The sequence below is a fragment of the Ochotona princeps genome, chromosome 9 (genome assembly GCF_030435755.1).
Source record: "Ochotona princeps isolate mOchPri1 chromosome 9, mOchPri1.hap1, whole genome shotgun sequence".
Lineage (NCBI taxonomy): Eukaryota > Metazoa > Chordata > Mammalia > Lagomorpha > Ochotonidae > Ochotona > Ochotona princeps.
Window position 1 is genome coordinate 48,594,534 of NC_080840.1, and position 16,570 is coordinate 48,611,103.

At 39.6% G+C, this 16,570-nt stretch overlaps 1 protein-coding gene across 5 annotated transcripts in view; it reads right to left on the reverse strand.

Annotated features, from left to right (window-relative positions):
- The window catches only part of ASPH (aspartate beta-hydroxylase), a 201,655-nt gene that overhangs the window by 62,539 nt on the left and 122,546 nt on the right, over window positions 1-16,570 (reverse strand). For all 5 annotated transcript variants that reach the window (XM_058668659.1, XM_058668660.1, XM_058668662.1 and 2 more), the window contains 2 exons: window positions 9,924-10,009; window positions 4,016-4,102 (listed from right to left, as the gene is read on the reverse strand). In XM_058668659.1, coding sequence (XP_058524642.1) covers window positions 4,016-4,102; window positions 9,924-10,009 — 173 coding nt within the window. The remainder of the gene's footprint in view (window positions 1-4,015; window positions 4,103-9,923; window positions 10,010-16,570) is intronic.

The following is a 16,570-nucleotide window of genomic DNA, read 5'->3' on the forward strand; positions in this document are numbered from 1 at the left end:
GAGAGGATGATTTTGAACTTGCAGATTGCAAGTGGCTGCCACCTTGAACTTACAGCAAAGTATACGTACTTTATTTACAGATGTGTTAGTTGCTACAGCTCTTGCAAAGACCCTCCCCCCCTTGGAAAGGTGACTGCCAGCTTTCCCCTGGTCGGAAAAATTTTGGCAGCTCTGCACCTACCATGTCCCAGCACAGCACATTACCTCAACTGCACAGCCAGGGTTGTGGAGGCTTCCCTGGCTGATACATTTCTATGTCTGGCTGTGGCATTCACTTTGAATATTCAACATTCCACAACCCCAGCGGTACAGTTGAATTTCTGAGACTACCAAGACCAAAAGCAAGTCCTGGATGTCTGCATCTCTCCCCATCTATTTTTCTGGAAAGCAACTGGCACTGTCCTGTTCTCAGCTGGTTAAACAAGAGCACTAGGAGTTACCCTGGAATCATCTCTCTAATTCTTACATCTAACCTATCACCAACTCTGCATCTCCATTACGGCCGTCATCCCCCTATCCACGGTCATGATCATACGCAGACGCCAGAATTTTTTTTCTGTGCATTTGCAGTAGCCTCCTAATTTTCCTGCATCTGCTTTGGTCCATCTAATCCATCTTCCTCTCAATAACTGAAGAAATATTTATTTAAAAAAAAAACAGACTGGCAATGTTCACATGTAAAGCCCTCCAAAGGCTTCCCAGTATTTGTAGAACAATGGGTAAAGCCCTGGGCCCTTTGTTCCCACCGCCCTTCCTTGGCATGCCCTTCTGTCTGTTCTGGGCTTGGTGTGCCAAGACTGTTTGCAGGCATCATCTTAGCCTCTGCTGCCCTGTTTCCTCAGCCTGTACAGCTCCTTCATCAACCCTGTCACATCCCAGCCACACACCTCCCTAGAGTCCTTTTCTGATCTTATCTAAAATGCCTTTTGCCCTGTCACTTTCAGTCATATTAACTGCAAACAAAAAGTCTTAGTAGCTGTGTTCTTCATTTCTTCATCCTATTTCCTTTTGCATACAGTACATATTAACAGGTAAGAAGATCCAATATGTTAATGTTTAATACTTTATCATAGTTTTAGATCTATCTATAAGAGTACTTGAAATTTCATGAAAATGGGAGGAAAAATATATGGGTACAAAATATTAAAATGCACATACAGATTTTTATAACATACATTTTCTACAAACTTTTCAAGGACCCTGCATATACATGATCTTCAAGTGTTCTTTTCTGCACCAAGAAAACTTACATTAATTCCATTTCCACAAACTTTATGAAGTATCTTTGTATTTATTTATATGCATTTACATTACATTCAAATGTCACCCCTTTAATGAGGCCTTTCCTGTTTCCTACCTACCCCTCACATGTTCCTTATTCTCATTCTCCTCAGCATGCATCATGAGCAAGCCTATATCCAATACTCACCTGTCCTATGCTTGCTTTGTAAGGGAGGCTCAGCAAGCACAGGTGCTTAATTGATGATTGTGCTTCCAAGAGCTTGGCACACAGGGTGAATCTCACGATGTTTTAACCAAGTAACTTAAAATCAATTTTTTTTTATTTTGAGAGGCAAAGTGTGTGTGTGTGTGTGTGTGTGTGTGTGAGAAAGAGAGAGAGAGAGAAGATGAAAGAGAGAGATTCAGAGAGTTACAGAGAAAGGTCCATTCCATTACACTCACTAAAAACCCACAACAGCCGTGAAGCCTGGGTCTGGTTCCCAGTTGAGAGCCAGAATGCACACACTGGGTCTCCTGCATGGGTGGCAGGGACCCAGTAACTTCCACAAGTGGGCGTTTAAGACTCGCCCTTCTCATATCACAGTGCTGGTGTTCAAGCTCTGTTTCTAGCTTCTCAACAGAGTACAACAGGAAAGGCAGCAATAGTGATCCAAGTCACTGGGAGACCTGGATTTTGTTGCTGGCTCCTGGCTTCACTGTGAGCTCTGTGCACTGCGAGCTCTCTCTCTTTCTGTCTCTTAAAAAATGATAAAACAATAAAAACAAAAAACTTCCACTAGAACATAAGACCCAGAAGGATAAGTACTGCCAGAGTGCTCATAAGAATGTATGGTAATTTTTTTCACATTCTCTGTATTTTATGATGCTTCGACATTTTTAAAAATTATTTTTGGGTCTGGTATGATAGCCATGTGGCTGAATCCTCGCCTTGCATCCACTGGGATCCCATGTGAGAGCTGCTTTATGTCCCGGCTGCTCCACTTCCCATCCAGCTCCCTGTTTGTGGCCTGGGAAAGCACTGGAGGGTGGCCCAAAACCTCGGGACCCTCCACCCATATAGAAGACCCAGAATAATCTCCTGGCTTCAGATTGGCTCAGCTCCAGCCGTTGTGGCCACTTGGGTGAACCAGCAGATGGAAGATCTTTCTCTTTACATCTCCTTCTCTCTGTATATATACTTTTCCAATAAATAAATAAAGTAAATATTTGAAAAATCATTTTTATTAACACATTTTTTTAGGTAGAGGATTTCCTCCTTTCCTTCCCCTTCCTTTCACCCTATTTTCCCCTCCTGCCATTTTTCCTCATATTATTACAGAAATAATACATTAATAATATATTAACAGTCTTTAAGTAATAGTTACATGTTTACCATTTGGCTCTTTATGTATATCATGAACTTGTAGATAGCGACAAAGCTAGAAAATCTAGTGTCATATTGTCAAGGTATATTTAACTTATACTTGGGAGCAGAGATGCCTACTGCGACACATCTTCACTTCCTGGTATGCTAGTCTCCATTGTATAGTTCATCTATAAGAATACACGTATATGCTGTTTACCTATATATCTATTTGCTTTGTATTTTTCAAGAAGGTTGCCTTATACAAGATAGAACATATGCTATTTGTCCTTTTGGTGTTGGCTTATTTCACTGAGTATAATGGTCTGTAGTTGGGACCATTTTGTTGAAATGGTCAAATTTCATTCTTTTTAATGGCTGTGTGGTATTCTGTAGATCGGATGTATTTACAAAACCTCTCTCTCTGTGGATAGCCTGCCCTTCAGGGCTAGCCATTCCTTAGGCTGGTGCTCAGTCAGCAGCAGGCTTTGAATATGCAAATCAGTCACTGAGAGGGAGTTCTCTCAGGTTGAGAAACCCTGAGAATCAAAATTCCTCTTTCATCATTCCAGTGTCTGGTATCAGGTAAGCAGATCCTGTAGGCCAAGGCCTGCTGTTTTTCCCATTAACTCATGTTAAGGCTCACCTTTGGCTACCATTCCTGGCCTTTGGGAATCCCATCAAGGGTTAGAGCCAAAGGCTTGCTTGCACTTGTGTTGCCTGCCTCCTGACTGTCCTTGTAGGATCCTGTGTTGCCTCTTGTGGCTCCTATCTCAGAAGAACAAACTGGTTTCCTGAGTCCCTCCGGTGTCTCCTTTTGTAGATGCACCTGATGGGCCAGAATGTCTCATAAAAAATACGAACTAGATATATGCAAGAGCTATAACAGCAACTGGCACAGGTAGATTTACTCAGGTGGATGTGGACAAGTGTCATGAAGAAACTAGAAGATGGAGAAATCCAGGCAAGGAGACAGTAGGAGTGTGCATGAGGAGAAAGTCATTGGTCAGACATGTGTCAGCGAAACAAAGCTTGTCTGACTTCTTGTAACCTCTAGGTACAGTACTGAGTATCTAAAAGCTTTGAGGAGTACCAAGGGACAACAATGCAGTGAGTCTAAATGGAGTGGAACGGAAGGTAACAGGAAACCAATGACAAAAGTGTTACTGTCCTTCCTTATCAAAAGCAGTGGGAAGCCTTATGGAAGAGGAACAGAGAAAAGAAAAATGTTACTAAATTCAACTTATGCAATAGTGATAACTGTCTTATTTAAAACAGAACTTCTTGCTTAAGTTTATACATATACATGAGAAACTGATTCTGTAGAGAAATCAGAAGGAGAAGAGAGAAAACGCAAATGGCAGAGTGAAAAATCCAATTACAGAATAAAGGAGCATCAGAAAGTTTTCTAAGAGAAGAGTTTTACAGTACCTGTGCTTTCCCGTATCTGGCTCGTGGACTCTGAGGATATTTGCGTACTAGTTCTTCAAATGCTTTTATTGCTTCCTCAATTTTTCCCTGTTAGGAAGATAAAAAAATCCAAATATAATTATATGACATCATTCAATACAGTTATTTAATATTTAGCAAATGATTTCATTAGAACTTCCAAGATTCCAATCAGAATTTAAGGGCAGTTTTACTTAATATTTTTTTAAAACCATATTATGGCAAATATAAAACTAGAAGATAATATGAACATAACCAATCTTTTACAGACAGATACATTACAAATGATGTAATATAATTATTTTTTCAAATTGTATTTTCTCTCAATAATACAGTTCTCATATTCACTGTCAAAATGTTTCAGTTGGGGAAAAGATTATTAGAATGTGTTGGGTCTTTGGGAGATAATGAGATGCCTCATTGCAGTTCTGAAGCATCTGCCCAAGGATAAGGAACAATCACAAAGGAACCAATTGGTCATGACACTTTTCTCCCACTGAAGGTCAAGGTTGATTTGGCTCCTCCGGTTGACGGCAGTCCATCATGGCCTCTGTGTCATGAGACCTGCCCCTTCACCCCTGCAGCTGCCTGGGCCTTAAGAAGATGTGTCATCAGCTTCAGCTGGAGACCTCTGACCACATTGCAAGAAACGACTTTGAGAATGTGTGGCAGGTCGACTGGGCAAGGAGTAAGAGTGCCTGTCCGTTACGCTTTGCTTCTGATCCGGCTCCTTGTTGATGCATCTGGGGAAACAGACATCTCAACCCCTATTTACTGGTTGGAATTCCAGGCTCCTTCCTTTGGCTGGCCCCAACACTGGTCATTGTTGCCATTTGGGGAGTGAACCAACTCCCCAAAGATAGAAAAAATATCTTTCTGTGTCTGCTCCTCCTTCCCTATCACTCTGCCATTCGAAGCAATCAACAAATCTTTGGCTTGATGGAAAGCAAATGCACACTTGGAAGTATACATAAATCAACCAGGAATGCATTATGTTAAACTTACTGCCACAAATAATTGTATTGCTTTCTAAACTGTACTTCTTAAAGTAGTAAAACCATTATCTATTTTTTAGTGGTTTTAATGAACATTGAGGAATTCATGCTAAATGATCTTTTCTGTTGTGACTTTCTTTTTTTTGGGGGAGGATATATTTTTCTAATTCATTAATTACATTGTATTATGTGACACAGTTTCATAGGTACTTGGATTCTCCTCACTCCTCCCCAAACCCTCCCACCATGGTGGATTCTTCCACCTTGTTGCATAACCACAGTTCAAGTTCAGTTGAGATTCCCCCATTGCAAGCATATACCAAACATAGAGTCCAGCATCTTATTGTCCAGTTAAGTGACTTTCTTATAAATACCCTGTAGCTGCTGTAACAAATGACCACAAAATTAGAAACTCAATGTAAGAGAAACGAGTCCTTTCTTAGTTCATTGTGTTCTGAAATAACAAAGGTGGGATAAGTATGGGATAACATTTAATGATATTTCTACTTCCAAACAGAAGATGAAAGCAAGAAAAGAAGGAAAGAAGAGTGGAGTTACTGGTTCTAAGCAAGTTCAAAATCCAGCTATTAGGATTAGGGTCCACTAGGATCCAAGGTGTGGGAATAATCTTCTGCGGCTAGAGGCTCTCTGAACCTTGGTTCCTGGCTATTGCATCCTTATCCCTGGTCATTAGACAAGAGGCTCTCTCCGAAACACTTCTTGTATAATCTCTTCCCTATTCCTGACTCTTCTTAAAACATGCATGGGTCCAAGAGTCTCACACCTGATCTCTTCAGAAAAACAATGTCCAGTGCCAACATTTGACTTTTGTTTGGGGTGCTCTTTACTAACAGTGAATGTCCTAATTTTTTAAAGATTTATTTTTATTGGAAAGGCAGATTTACAAAGAAAAGGAGAGACAGAAAAATTTTCCGTCTGCTGGTTCACTCCCCAGATGGCCACAATGGTTGGAGCTGAACTGATCCAAACCCAGGAGCCAGGAGCTTCTTCCGGGTCTCCCATGCAGGTGCAGGGTCCCAAGACTTTGCGCCATTCTCCATTGCTTTCCCAGGACATAAGAAGGGAGCTTGATGGGAAATGGAGGCACTGGGATAGAAACCAGTGACCCTATGGGATCCCAGTGGTTGGGAAGTAAGGATTTAGCCATTGGGCCATCGTGCTGAGCCCAAGATTTGGGCTTTTTCTATTATGTATCTTAAAATTCCTCCAGCTTCTACACTTTACTCAATTTCAGTAACCATGTTCAAATTCTAAGCTATTTGTAACAGTGGCATAACACTACATAGTACCAAAATCTGTATTCATTTTCTGTGGCTGCTGTAACAAATTACTAGTAACTATAAACAAAAGAAATCTGCTTTCTCATAGTTCCAGGGACCAGCTGTCCAAAATAAGCTTCTGAGGTCTGAAATTAGCTGTTGGCAGGACCATGGTACCTCCAGAGGCTGGACTCCATGTCTTGATTTGTGGTCATGCTATACCACGCCAATGTACACTGCTGTGTTCATCCTGTTCTCTGCTCTGTGTGCGTGTGTAGCAAATTTCCCCCTTCCTTTCTTTCTGATTTAAAACACAAAAGTAACCTCAACTAGAGTAAATTTTGAACATTCATATTGTTCCTGTTTGACATTACAAAAGTTGCAAAAAACAATGGAATATTTCGGTTCTATCCTAGCCATCTTTGGAGTCCCTGAAGATAAAGACTGTGTGGGTGGCTTTTCCAAGGGGGCATTAGTCTGGTTTTCACTTCAGTTAGCTGGTCAAGTGTGTGTTTGTTTTTGGTTGGAAACAATTTTCCTTCTTCACTTTCTAATACAGCTCCTAGTACTAGGGTATAATCCTTAGTTGTAAAACAAAATGTTTTTGAAAAACTGCCTGAAAATGACTTGTCCTCCAACTTGGGACATATCATCGTGGCCTGAGGTCAATGAGCTGTGCTGAAGGACAGTGAGACACCAGCACAAAGCTGTACTGTGGAATTCTGTAGCTTGACATCAGGGAGGAAGTCTCACAGACTGTCATCAGAGGGTGCTCTGTGAAGATCTACAGTAGAGCATTCCTGCTTGGAGTTGATGCAGAACAGCTATTTTGATGAGCAATGTTGGCCTCACAGGCTAATTCTGTTTCTTTGTCCTAACCACAAGGAAGAATACTTGCTATCACTCCTTGCACAATTCAGAGCTTATGGCATAAACTTCTATGCACTGACCTTACCCAGGTTTGTACATGTATGTTTTCCCTCTCCTCTCTTTTTACTTTTCCATTTATAGTACAATAATAAATGATTCCAACACATCAATGATTGCTTCAATATACCATTCCAAATCTTTTTCAGGCATTTAGGGAGGAATTTTAAATAATGAATATTACATTGAAAATATGAATGAGTGAAAAGTTTTCCTAATCCGTAAATTTTGGAAGAAAACATGAGCCAGTGGTTTCACACAATGAAGTTCTGAAATTTAAGATGGGAACTAAGACAGAACTGCCTTGGCTCAGCCTTCAGCTATTGAAGTGCACAAGTCAAATCCTCTGAAACTACTAGCTATAAAAATAACCCTAAAAGACTTGATTATGCTGATGACTCAGTAAATAATACAACTCCCATTTGTTTCAGAAGCAAGAATCGCTTATGTGGCCATTTCTTTCTCTTTTATATGCACTGTTATAGAGTCACTGTGTTCCTTGAGGAAAACACTACAATTTCTGCAAAGAAGCAAGATGAGAATATCCCATGGACTGTTTGCAGGTTCATGTCCCCCTGACTTAAATGCCACTTGGTCACTGAGCTCCTCCTTACCATTCATTAGAAGTACATAAAGTCCCTGCTTTAAAATCATCCATTTGTTCTCTATCCTCAGTCTCCTGTCCACCAGGCACTTTACAGTTTCATATATGACATTTAATACAGAGAAAGTTGAGGATACCAAATGAGGTTAGAATATGAACTTCTTATCTCATTTCTACAAGGAAATGTAAATCACCCCTTACAAGCAGTTGATCATTTCCTTTCATAAAGTTACACATGATAGACTTAGAAGTCATTCCATGTGTTTAAACTTAGGGGTAATGAATAACAAGCTGCCACAACACATATTTGCCACTGGTGAACAGGGCAAGCCATACCTTGACTTGTGTAGTGCTAGTTACAAAAGCCTTTATTCCTGATGGTGCTTTCATGATTACAACAACAACAACCAAACTGTGAAGCCCATTCTTTTCCATGTCAGCGTCCAATTTGTGTGTGTTTTTAAATCATTGTTCATTTAGTTATATATTCTGTGTCTCCTCTTTCTTGGCAGCCAATGTCTACTTGATTTAAAAAAGCTTAGTACAGGAAAACTCGTGAGCATTATAAAGGATCTAAATTTAAGTACAAGCAGAGAAAAGACAAGCCTCCATGAAAAACAAGAGATGACTCATCAACAACGACTAAATACATTACAACAGACATTTTTACAACTGAGTAAAAAGAATAAATACTTCTATATTGTGCCAGTTCATCATTTTCAAAAACTTTAGTACCTAAGATAGGACAGAAAATTTTCAAATTAACTTATAATGAAAGGAAAATATCCAGCCTGAGAAATGAAGATGCATGAGCTTAACACTGACTCAGAGGACGTTAAATTAAATTCATTACATCTAACAACATGCATCAAAAAGAGTGTTGATGAATCTAGTTTTTCCTCTTGCATACAGACTACAAACTTAAAAATATTTTGGGGACAGTTTTTGGCATAGTGTAATGAGCCACTGCTTGCAAAGATGTCAGTATCACATATCAAAGCCTAGCGCTGCTCCGCTTCTGTTCTCTTTTCCTGGTAATGTGCCTGGGAAGGCTGTGGAAGCTGCTCCAGGGAGCTGGACCCCTTACACCCATGTGGGAAACCTATATGAAGTTCCTGGTTCCTGACTCCAGCCAGGCCCAGACCCAGCTATTACAGCTGTATGGAGAATGACCAGCAGATGGGAGAGCGATCTCTCTGTGTCGCATTTCCTTTCAAATAATAGATAAATAAATAAATAAATAAATAAGTAAATAAATAAAATAGAGGGGGGAAAGAAAGTATTTCGAGTTTACACACTCCAAATACAAATGATAAATGTTAAAGTAGCAGACAACCTTGTTATATCAAGGGCTATTTAGATATTTATCACATCATTCAAGCCCACACAAACTCAGGAATTTAAAAATTTGCCTACATACTCCATACTTACAAAATTTAAAGTCCCACCTGAGGGAGCCTTGGTAGGATTAGACCAAATGATGCTGTAGGCCTATACAGCCAGACATTACCTACCATGCATAGAGGTGGAAACTCTAATTAGACTATTATGAATGTTATGCCTTATATATATGTACCATTATTATACTATATCACATAAACACCTATCATTGTTATTTGGCTATTAAAATAAAATTTTAAAAATCCATCTGTATCTTCCTTGAAAATGTTGCCTTTTTTCTTTTAATTTCATTTGATCTTTATAAAAATCAAGTATGGAGTTAGCAGAGTACTTACCCTTTTTCATTTCTTTATAAAAAAATTTAATAAGAACATGGAGGCTGAGAATGACCAAGTGATTTGCCCAAAACCACACAGCCAGAAGGAAACAGAGGAAGGCTAACACCCAAGGCAGCTGGCCAGCAGACGATGGTTCTGCCTTTCTTTGTCTATGTGATTACCAATCTTATTCACCTCATTTACCACACACGGAAATATGCCCGTAGAGCCAGAGCAAAATCCACTCCACCTAAAGGTGGCTTTCTTTTGCATTCATTATCATTATTTTTTACTGTACCAAGAGGAATGGCTGGATTTAGTTAACATAAAAACACCATACCTTGTGAAACAAGAATATTCACTTACCCTTTTACGGAGTTTTTCTGCAGCGTTGATTTCAGCTTTAATAGTTTTATCAAATTTATTTAAAAGTTTAGGCTTCTTTTTCTTAACTGAAAGAAAAAAAGAGATGCTTTTGGTTTTTATTGCTTAGAATTACTTTTTAAGAATAATGATTTACAAGGAGCAAGGAATTCAGCATTGGTCTCCAACGCACAACTGCAGGAGCAGGTGCCCGTGTACCACATTCTCATTGATCCTCACAGGGTATGACAAAGTCACCAGCTGCAAAGGAACATGACACAGCTCTGATTTTATGCACCAAAATATTAATGAAAGATTGAGTGGATACTGGTGTCCTGAAATGCTCGGGGATAGTGGCTCAGATTTCTAAATTAAAAACAGTAGGCATGATTTCTGGACTCTTCTTGGCTAAGTCCAAAACACTGCTTAAAATATTTCTTGCATATATTTACAGCTAAAATGGAAAGCTGCTCTCAAGAGTGTGAGGTAAAACAGTCTCTTCCTTTAGCAGCTGAGGCTCTTCGGGTGCATTATGGCCCTGCCCCCACTGAACACTGGACTGACCCGCACATCTCACAGAACCTTTGTGAAGGGTGGGTGTTGTGCACAGCAGGTTACACTGCCACTCATAATGCCGGTATCCTATACGACCACCAATTTAAGTCCTGGCTATTCCACTTTTCGTTCAGCTCCCTGCTAACAGACCATCCAAGCTACATCGTTTGGTCAGCTACATCAGGCAATATGAAGAATTTGAAGAATGGCAATTTGATTCCCTTTACCTACCTACATGTGCAATTTCAAAATATTGTCATGTTCTTGTATTTTGTTTATGCCAACTTATTCTCCTCTCCACCTACTGCTAATTCCTCTGTTGTCCACTGAAAATTGTCTCTAAGTCAGAGACTGAGCAAGCAGTGAACAGAGTCTTTTCCAACTGCATGACACCACACGTTAACATGTTCGCTGACATAGAACGTAAACTGACACTGGACTGCGACATGGATTTAAGCTGGTGGGAGCTTGTATCTTGTCATCTCAGCACTGACTTATGTCTCCTAGTGGCCTGTTCTGCTTTTATAGAAGAGTCTACGTGCAGATCCACAGCAGGAACTCTGGGAATGCCTAGCATGCACCTGCTTTCCTAAATATGTCAACATGGAGCAGGATCAGAAGTGGATCATCAAGACTTGAAGCAGCACCCATATGGGATGCCAGTGCCACAGGCAGCAGCTTCACTTGCCATACTACAGTGCTTAAGTTGTACCTTTACCAGTTATTTTCTTGTAGGTGAAAAGCTAGAAATCATCTGCTTGAATGCTAGGGTCTGGTGCTACACATGTATGCACTTTCTGATTATTAGTACATGGGCTTTCTAGAAGTTGGGAAAGCTGAAGGTATAGACAAGGCTCATGGACACAGACACTGACTTGCCTTTTCCCCACATCTGATGATGGGATCTTAACTCATGCTGAGCTCACTTCAAGCATCAGCAGAGTCCACCATGCATACATAGCTGAGAGAATATATACACAGTGACAGTGGCTTGTGAAAGAAACCATAAGCAACCCAAGATAAAGAACAAAGAGTATCTTATCGTATAAAGAAGGTCTAGCCTAAAGTTTCAAACAACAAAACTGCAGGGGAGCAGGGAGGAAGATGAGAAAAAGAAACACAATGCTTGAGACAATTTCCACTGGAGAACAGTGATATTTCACATGCTTTCATGTAAGTTTTTCAGTACAGTTAGTAACTTAGGACCCAGTTATAGTTTGTACCCATGATGATAATGTGAGGTTTATCTATTTATCATCTATCTATCTATCTATCTATCTATCTATCTATCTATCTATCTATGCTATAGGTCAGAATGACAGAATGGGACATTTTCCAGCCATTGTTTCACCCCTAGGTGGCAATAGTGGCCTTGGCTGAGCCACACAGAAGTCAAGAGTCAGGAGCTTCATATGGATCTCCCAAGAGGGTGTCAGGATTCCCCCAAACTAGTGACTCCTCCTGCTTCTTTTCCCAAACCATTAGCTTGGAGCTTGGTTAGAAGTTCCACAGAGGATTCAGGCAGTGACTCTGCATGCTATGCCACAATGCCAAGCCCCCATGCAGGAATTTAATGCCCACAATGAGATACTAACAGTGGAACCAAGAGGGAGGTTAAGCATCTACTTTTAAGTGATTAGGGCTTTGTGACTATGAATGGTTTAATCCAAAATTGGTTATCTCAAGAGTGCTAGAAAAGCACTCTGCTAGAAAAGTCAAGTTCAAGTTGGGCACTTGGAATAGCAGTTAAACTACCACTTGGGACACTACACCTCATAATGGAATCCTGGGTTGGTTCCCGACTCCAGCTCCCTGATACTTCACACCTTGGAAGGTAGCAGGTGCTGAATCATGTAGTTGTGTCATGCTACCCATAGTAGAGCCCTGGATTGAGTTCCCAGCTCCTAACTTCTATCTTATCCAGCCTGACTCTTGTGGGCCTTATGGGACTGACCAGTGGATGGGAGATTTCTCTGTCTTTATGTCTTTAAAATAAACTTACTGACTGACTGAATTAATTAAAAGCCAGTTTAAATCTTAGTTTCTCACAAGTTCCGACTCTCAATATCTATTACCCTATGCTACCCTAGGACTCCATAAGCAACAAGACAATCACCAGTTGTGGCCCTTTGATCTCCGATCCCAACTGTGAACCAAAATAAATCTTCCTTATTTGTAACTTACCCAGTCCGTGGTATGGTCCTAACGGCAACAGAATATGGATTAAGAGAAAGGTAAATGGCAGAGGATTAAGCAGAACTCACAAACAAATCCTTGGATTGCAAAGTTCAGCTAATAGTAAAGCACAGAAACTTCACAAAGCAACTTGCTTTCTCACTGAGTTACTGCTTACTGCCTTATCCATTCTTTGCTGGCAATAACACGCTGGCATTTACTGAGTATCTACTCTGTTAGGCATGTGTAACTCACTGAGACTGCACACAGTGTAAATAGCAGGAGTCAAGAACTGACCTTGACGTGGTCTCCCAGAGACTACAAAGCCCACGTTCTTAACCATTTTCCTATGACTTTGGCATCTTTCCCAGACGTTAAGAGACTAGGGTGTTCCTGTGAACTTTAAGAGTGATGACAGAGTGGAATTAGGCATTAGTGTAACTACCATGTTGTGGAAAGGAGGTAGCTGAACTTTGTATTACTTGTCTACAAGGACAAAGGTGGCTAACTAACCACAGTAATTTTCCTTCATTTTGTGTCTCTGAGCCCAGCATTTACACATTACACAAGCACACCCAGAATTAGCAGAAACATAACTGAGTAGGAGTCTGAAAGCAGTAAAGTGAACTTTACTCTAACTTTTAAGGTTTCTTCTTAAATTTGCTAAGTCCCTATTTCTTCATCCATGAAACAGGCAAACTACTTCTGTCTTCTATCTATGGTAAAAAATAGCCATGGGCCAGGAAAAAAAAATCTACACACAACTTCCATCCACTTTAAAATTATGCTCTTCAAGGAGTGGGTATTGTAGTGTAGCAGTTAATCCACTACTGAGGACAATCACATTCTACATTCTAGTGCCTGTTTACATTCTGGCTAGTCTGCTTCCAATTTAGCTCAATGCTAATATGCTTGAAATTACAGATGATGGCTGAGGTGCTTGAGCTTCTGCAATTCATGTGGAAGACCAGGATGGACTTCCTGGCTCCTGGTTGCAGTCTGGACCATTCCAGGTATCGGGGAATTTAGGGATTAAACAACAGATGGAAGGTATCTCTCTCTCTCTCTCTCTCTCTCTTTCTCATCATTGTGTCTCTCAAACGAATCTTTAAATATTCTGTTCTTAAAGAAGGAAATGTATCCAATTTATTAGTAAATGTTTGAGGAATTATTTGTTTTGTTTTTAAAGAAAAAACAATTGCAGAATTACCTTAATGTCAAATATCCCTAGCAGAAATTTTGGACAATTTAATTTCACTGCATTATAAGTAATTTAATGATTAGATTATTATATCTTTAAAGAATTCAAGATTTACTAGATTACTTTAATATCATATTGGAACTAATTAATTTAATACATCTAGTTCATATTTCCTGAGTCAATAAGGGCATTTACCTGTTCTTTGCTCCACAGACCCTACTACAGGTTGCACATCACTTATTCAAAAATCTGAAATACTACAAAATAAAAAACCTTTTGAATACATATCCCTAGATATCACAAGTCTCAGGGCCGCACTACAGTCTTTGTTTCATGCACAACATTACTGGAAATAATGTAGTATGAAACATAAATGAATTTTTTTTTATTATGGTGGGAAATAATGTTTATTTTATTTTATTTTATTTTTATAACAAAGTCAGATATACTGAGAGGAGGAGAGATAGAGAGGAAGTGAAGCTGCCGGGATTAGAACCAGCGGCCATATGGAATCAAGGCGAGGACCTTAGCCACTAGGCCACGCTGCCGAGCCCCGAAACATAAATGAATTTTATATTCAGAATCCATTTCTATCCCAAGATCTCATCCATGGTTAACATATATAAGCATTTCCAAATCTGAAGAACTCCAAAATTTGAAATGTCATTGGTCCCAACCAATTCATATATGGGAAACCCAATACATACAACATATATGATAGTAGTAAAATATTACAAAATCTGATGAAAAGTAATCTAAACATTATCTTAGGGAAGGAAAAGTAAGACCAAAGTCAGACATTGAAGGAAAAATGTATTCTGTTAGAAGTCTTCCAAGAATTCATGGAAAATGTGTATCATGCAAAAAGATACCTACATGGATTTCAAATCAAATTTTTGCAGAAAATTCATGTTCTGTCTTTTAGTTCATTTTCTCATAAACTTTTTGAAGCACCTTTATATCTCTGAGATATAATCTAAAATTTCATAGCAGTCATAAAAAACAACTTCATTGCAATATCATTCTTGGTTATTAATGGTCAAATAACCCAGAGTCCAATTGCATATTTTAATCTTCTAAAACAGAATTGAAAGTTAATCTGTCTGTTCTTTCAAGACCCAGTGATAGATTTCAATATATGGGAATAAATGTTCCAGTTTCCTGGCAGTAAGAGAAATCAAAGGCAAAAGGCTAAGAAGGGAAAAACACAGAAAAACATTCAGGAACTCTTGAGTGCCTTATTAGGCTTTTTGATGGGCCTGTCTGCCACACACAGGAAAAGCAAGCCTGCATCTTCCAGTGCCCTACAAGACACAGGCAAGCAGCATGGTGAGGAGCCCTCCGTTCTCTTATCTTTCATTTAAAACTGGGAATTGCACAGGGTATTCCCTACTGCTAAGCTTCATGCTTGGGCCCGAGACAAATCTGTTATCACACCAGAGAGAGAGAGTAATGTTATTTGCTGTTGAAAAACCCAATCCACAGTCATGGGAAGTGCCTCCGGCAGGGCCCCTTGTTTATATTAGCAGTTCAGGAGAAAGGAAAATTAACATGCTAGATAAAAAAAAAAAAATAACCCCTGCTGCGGCTTCTTTCGTAATGCTGCCTTCTTGCCAGGAGAAGAGGTGAATTTTGGCAGCTCTGGGGAGATACTCTGCATACGTGCCTGCCATTGGCTGCCAACTGGTGGGAAGAGAGATGCACTCTTTCTTGCCTCCTATAGCTAAGGAATAATGGATTTCTGCTATGTGTAGAATTAAATCTCAGCTACACACCAAGAGGAGCTCAATGTCCAAGGCTTAGCCACAACAACGAACATAAATATTTTTTAGCCAAGAGGCACTAACATATTCACCATTATATAAAGGGCAATCGTGTTCACCTGCCCCCTGTGCTGAAATAATGCAAGATTCAGCTGGGAGCATTCCATGGTGCTAGCAACTATTTTGGTTTATTAAATGTAGTTGGCTGTTTCCCACAGGTTTATTTTAATAAATTATACATCACTGCATTTTTCAGTAATAATACTTTAACAGATGTGACCCCATATGTTAGATCAGAAATTTCAGAGATGCTAAGTGACATGTTTTCTATACATAACAGAAGCCTCTTCAGTACCAAGGTAACCCTTGTCTTACGAACCACCACTTCAGCGTCTATGAGTGACATCTACACATGCTCTGTGTCCTAAGAAAACAACCCACTGCCTCAAACTTAATCTCAGATACAATTCTGGCAATCCTGCTTTGCTGGTTCTCTAGCTAGTTCTCATTACCAGGCACATGTGAAAGAGGAGTGAAAGTTGTGTGAATCAGGTAGACCCAGATACTCAGTACTTAGTACCAGCCTCCAGACTAGAAGTGAGAAAGACAGTAAATTCTCTAGGAATGAACCCAGCTCCAGTGTCACTGCAATATGGGTCAAATTGTGTAGGGTGAACAGTCATACTTCAGTAACTGCAGAAAGCATGCTCGCATTCTGCAGTGAACATCAATGTTCACTCAAACAAGCATCATTAGCCTGTAATTACTAGGAAAAAAAGTCAAATTACATTCAGCTTACATTTACAAATGCCAGAGAGGCTGAAAAAAGTACTTTAGAAAAGTATTTGCCAAGTTTCAAGAATTTTGTATAAAGGACACTTTAAGGTATTTCAAGCATCTTTAAGTATGCTTCTAACAAAATACTGATTTTCCACTAATGTCCATCACTTCTGAAC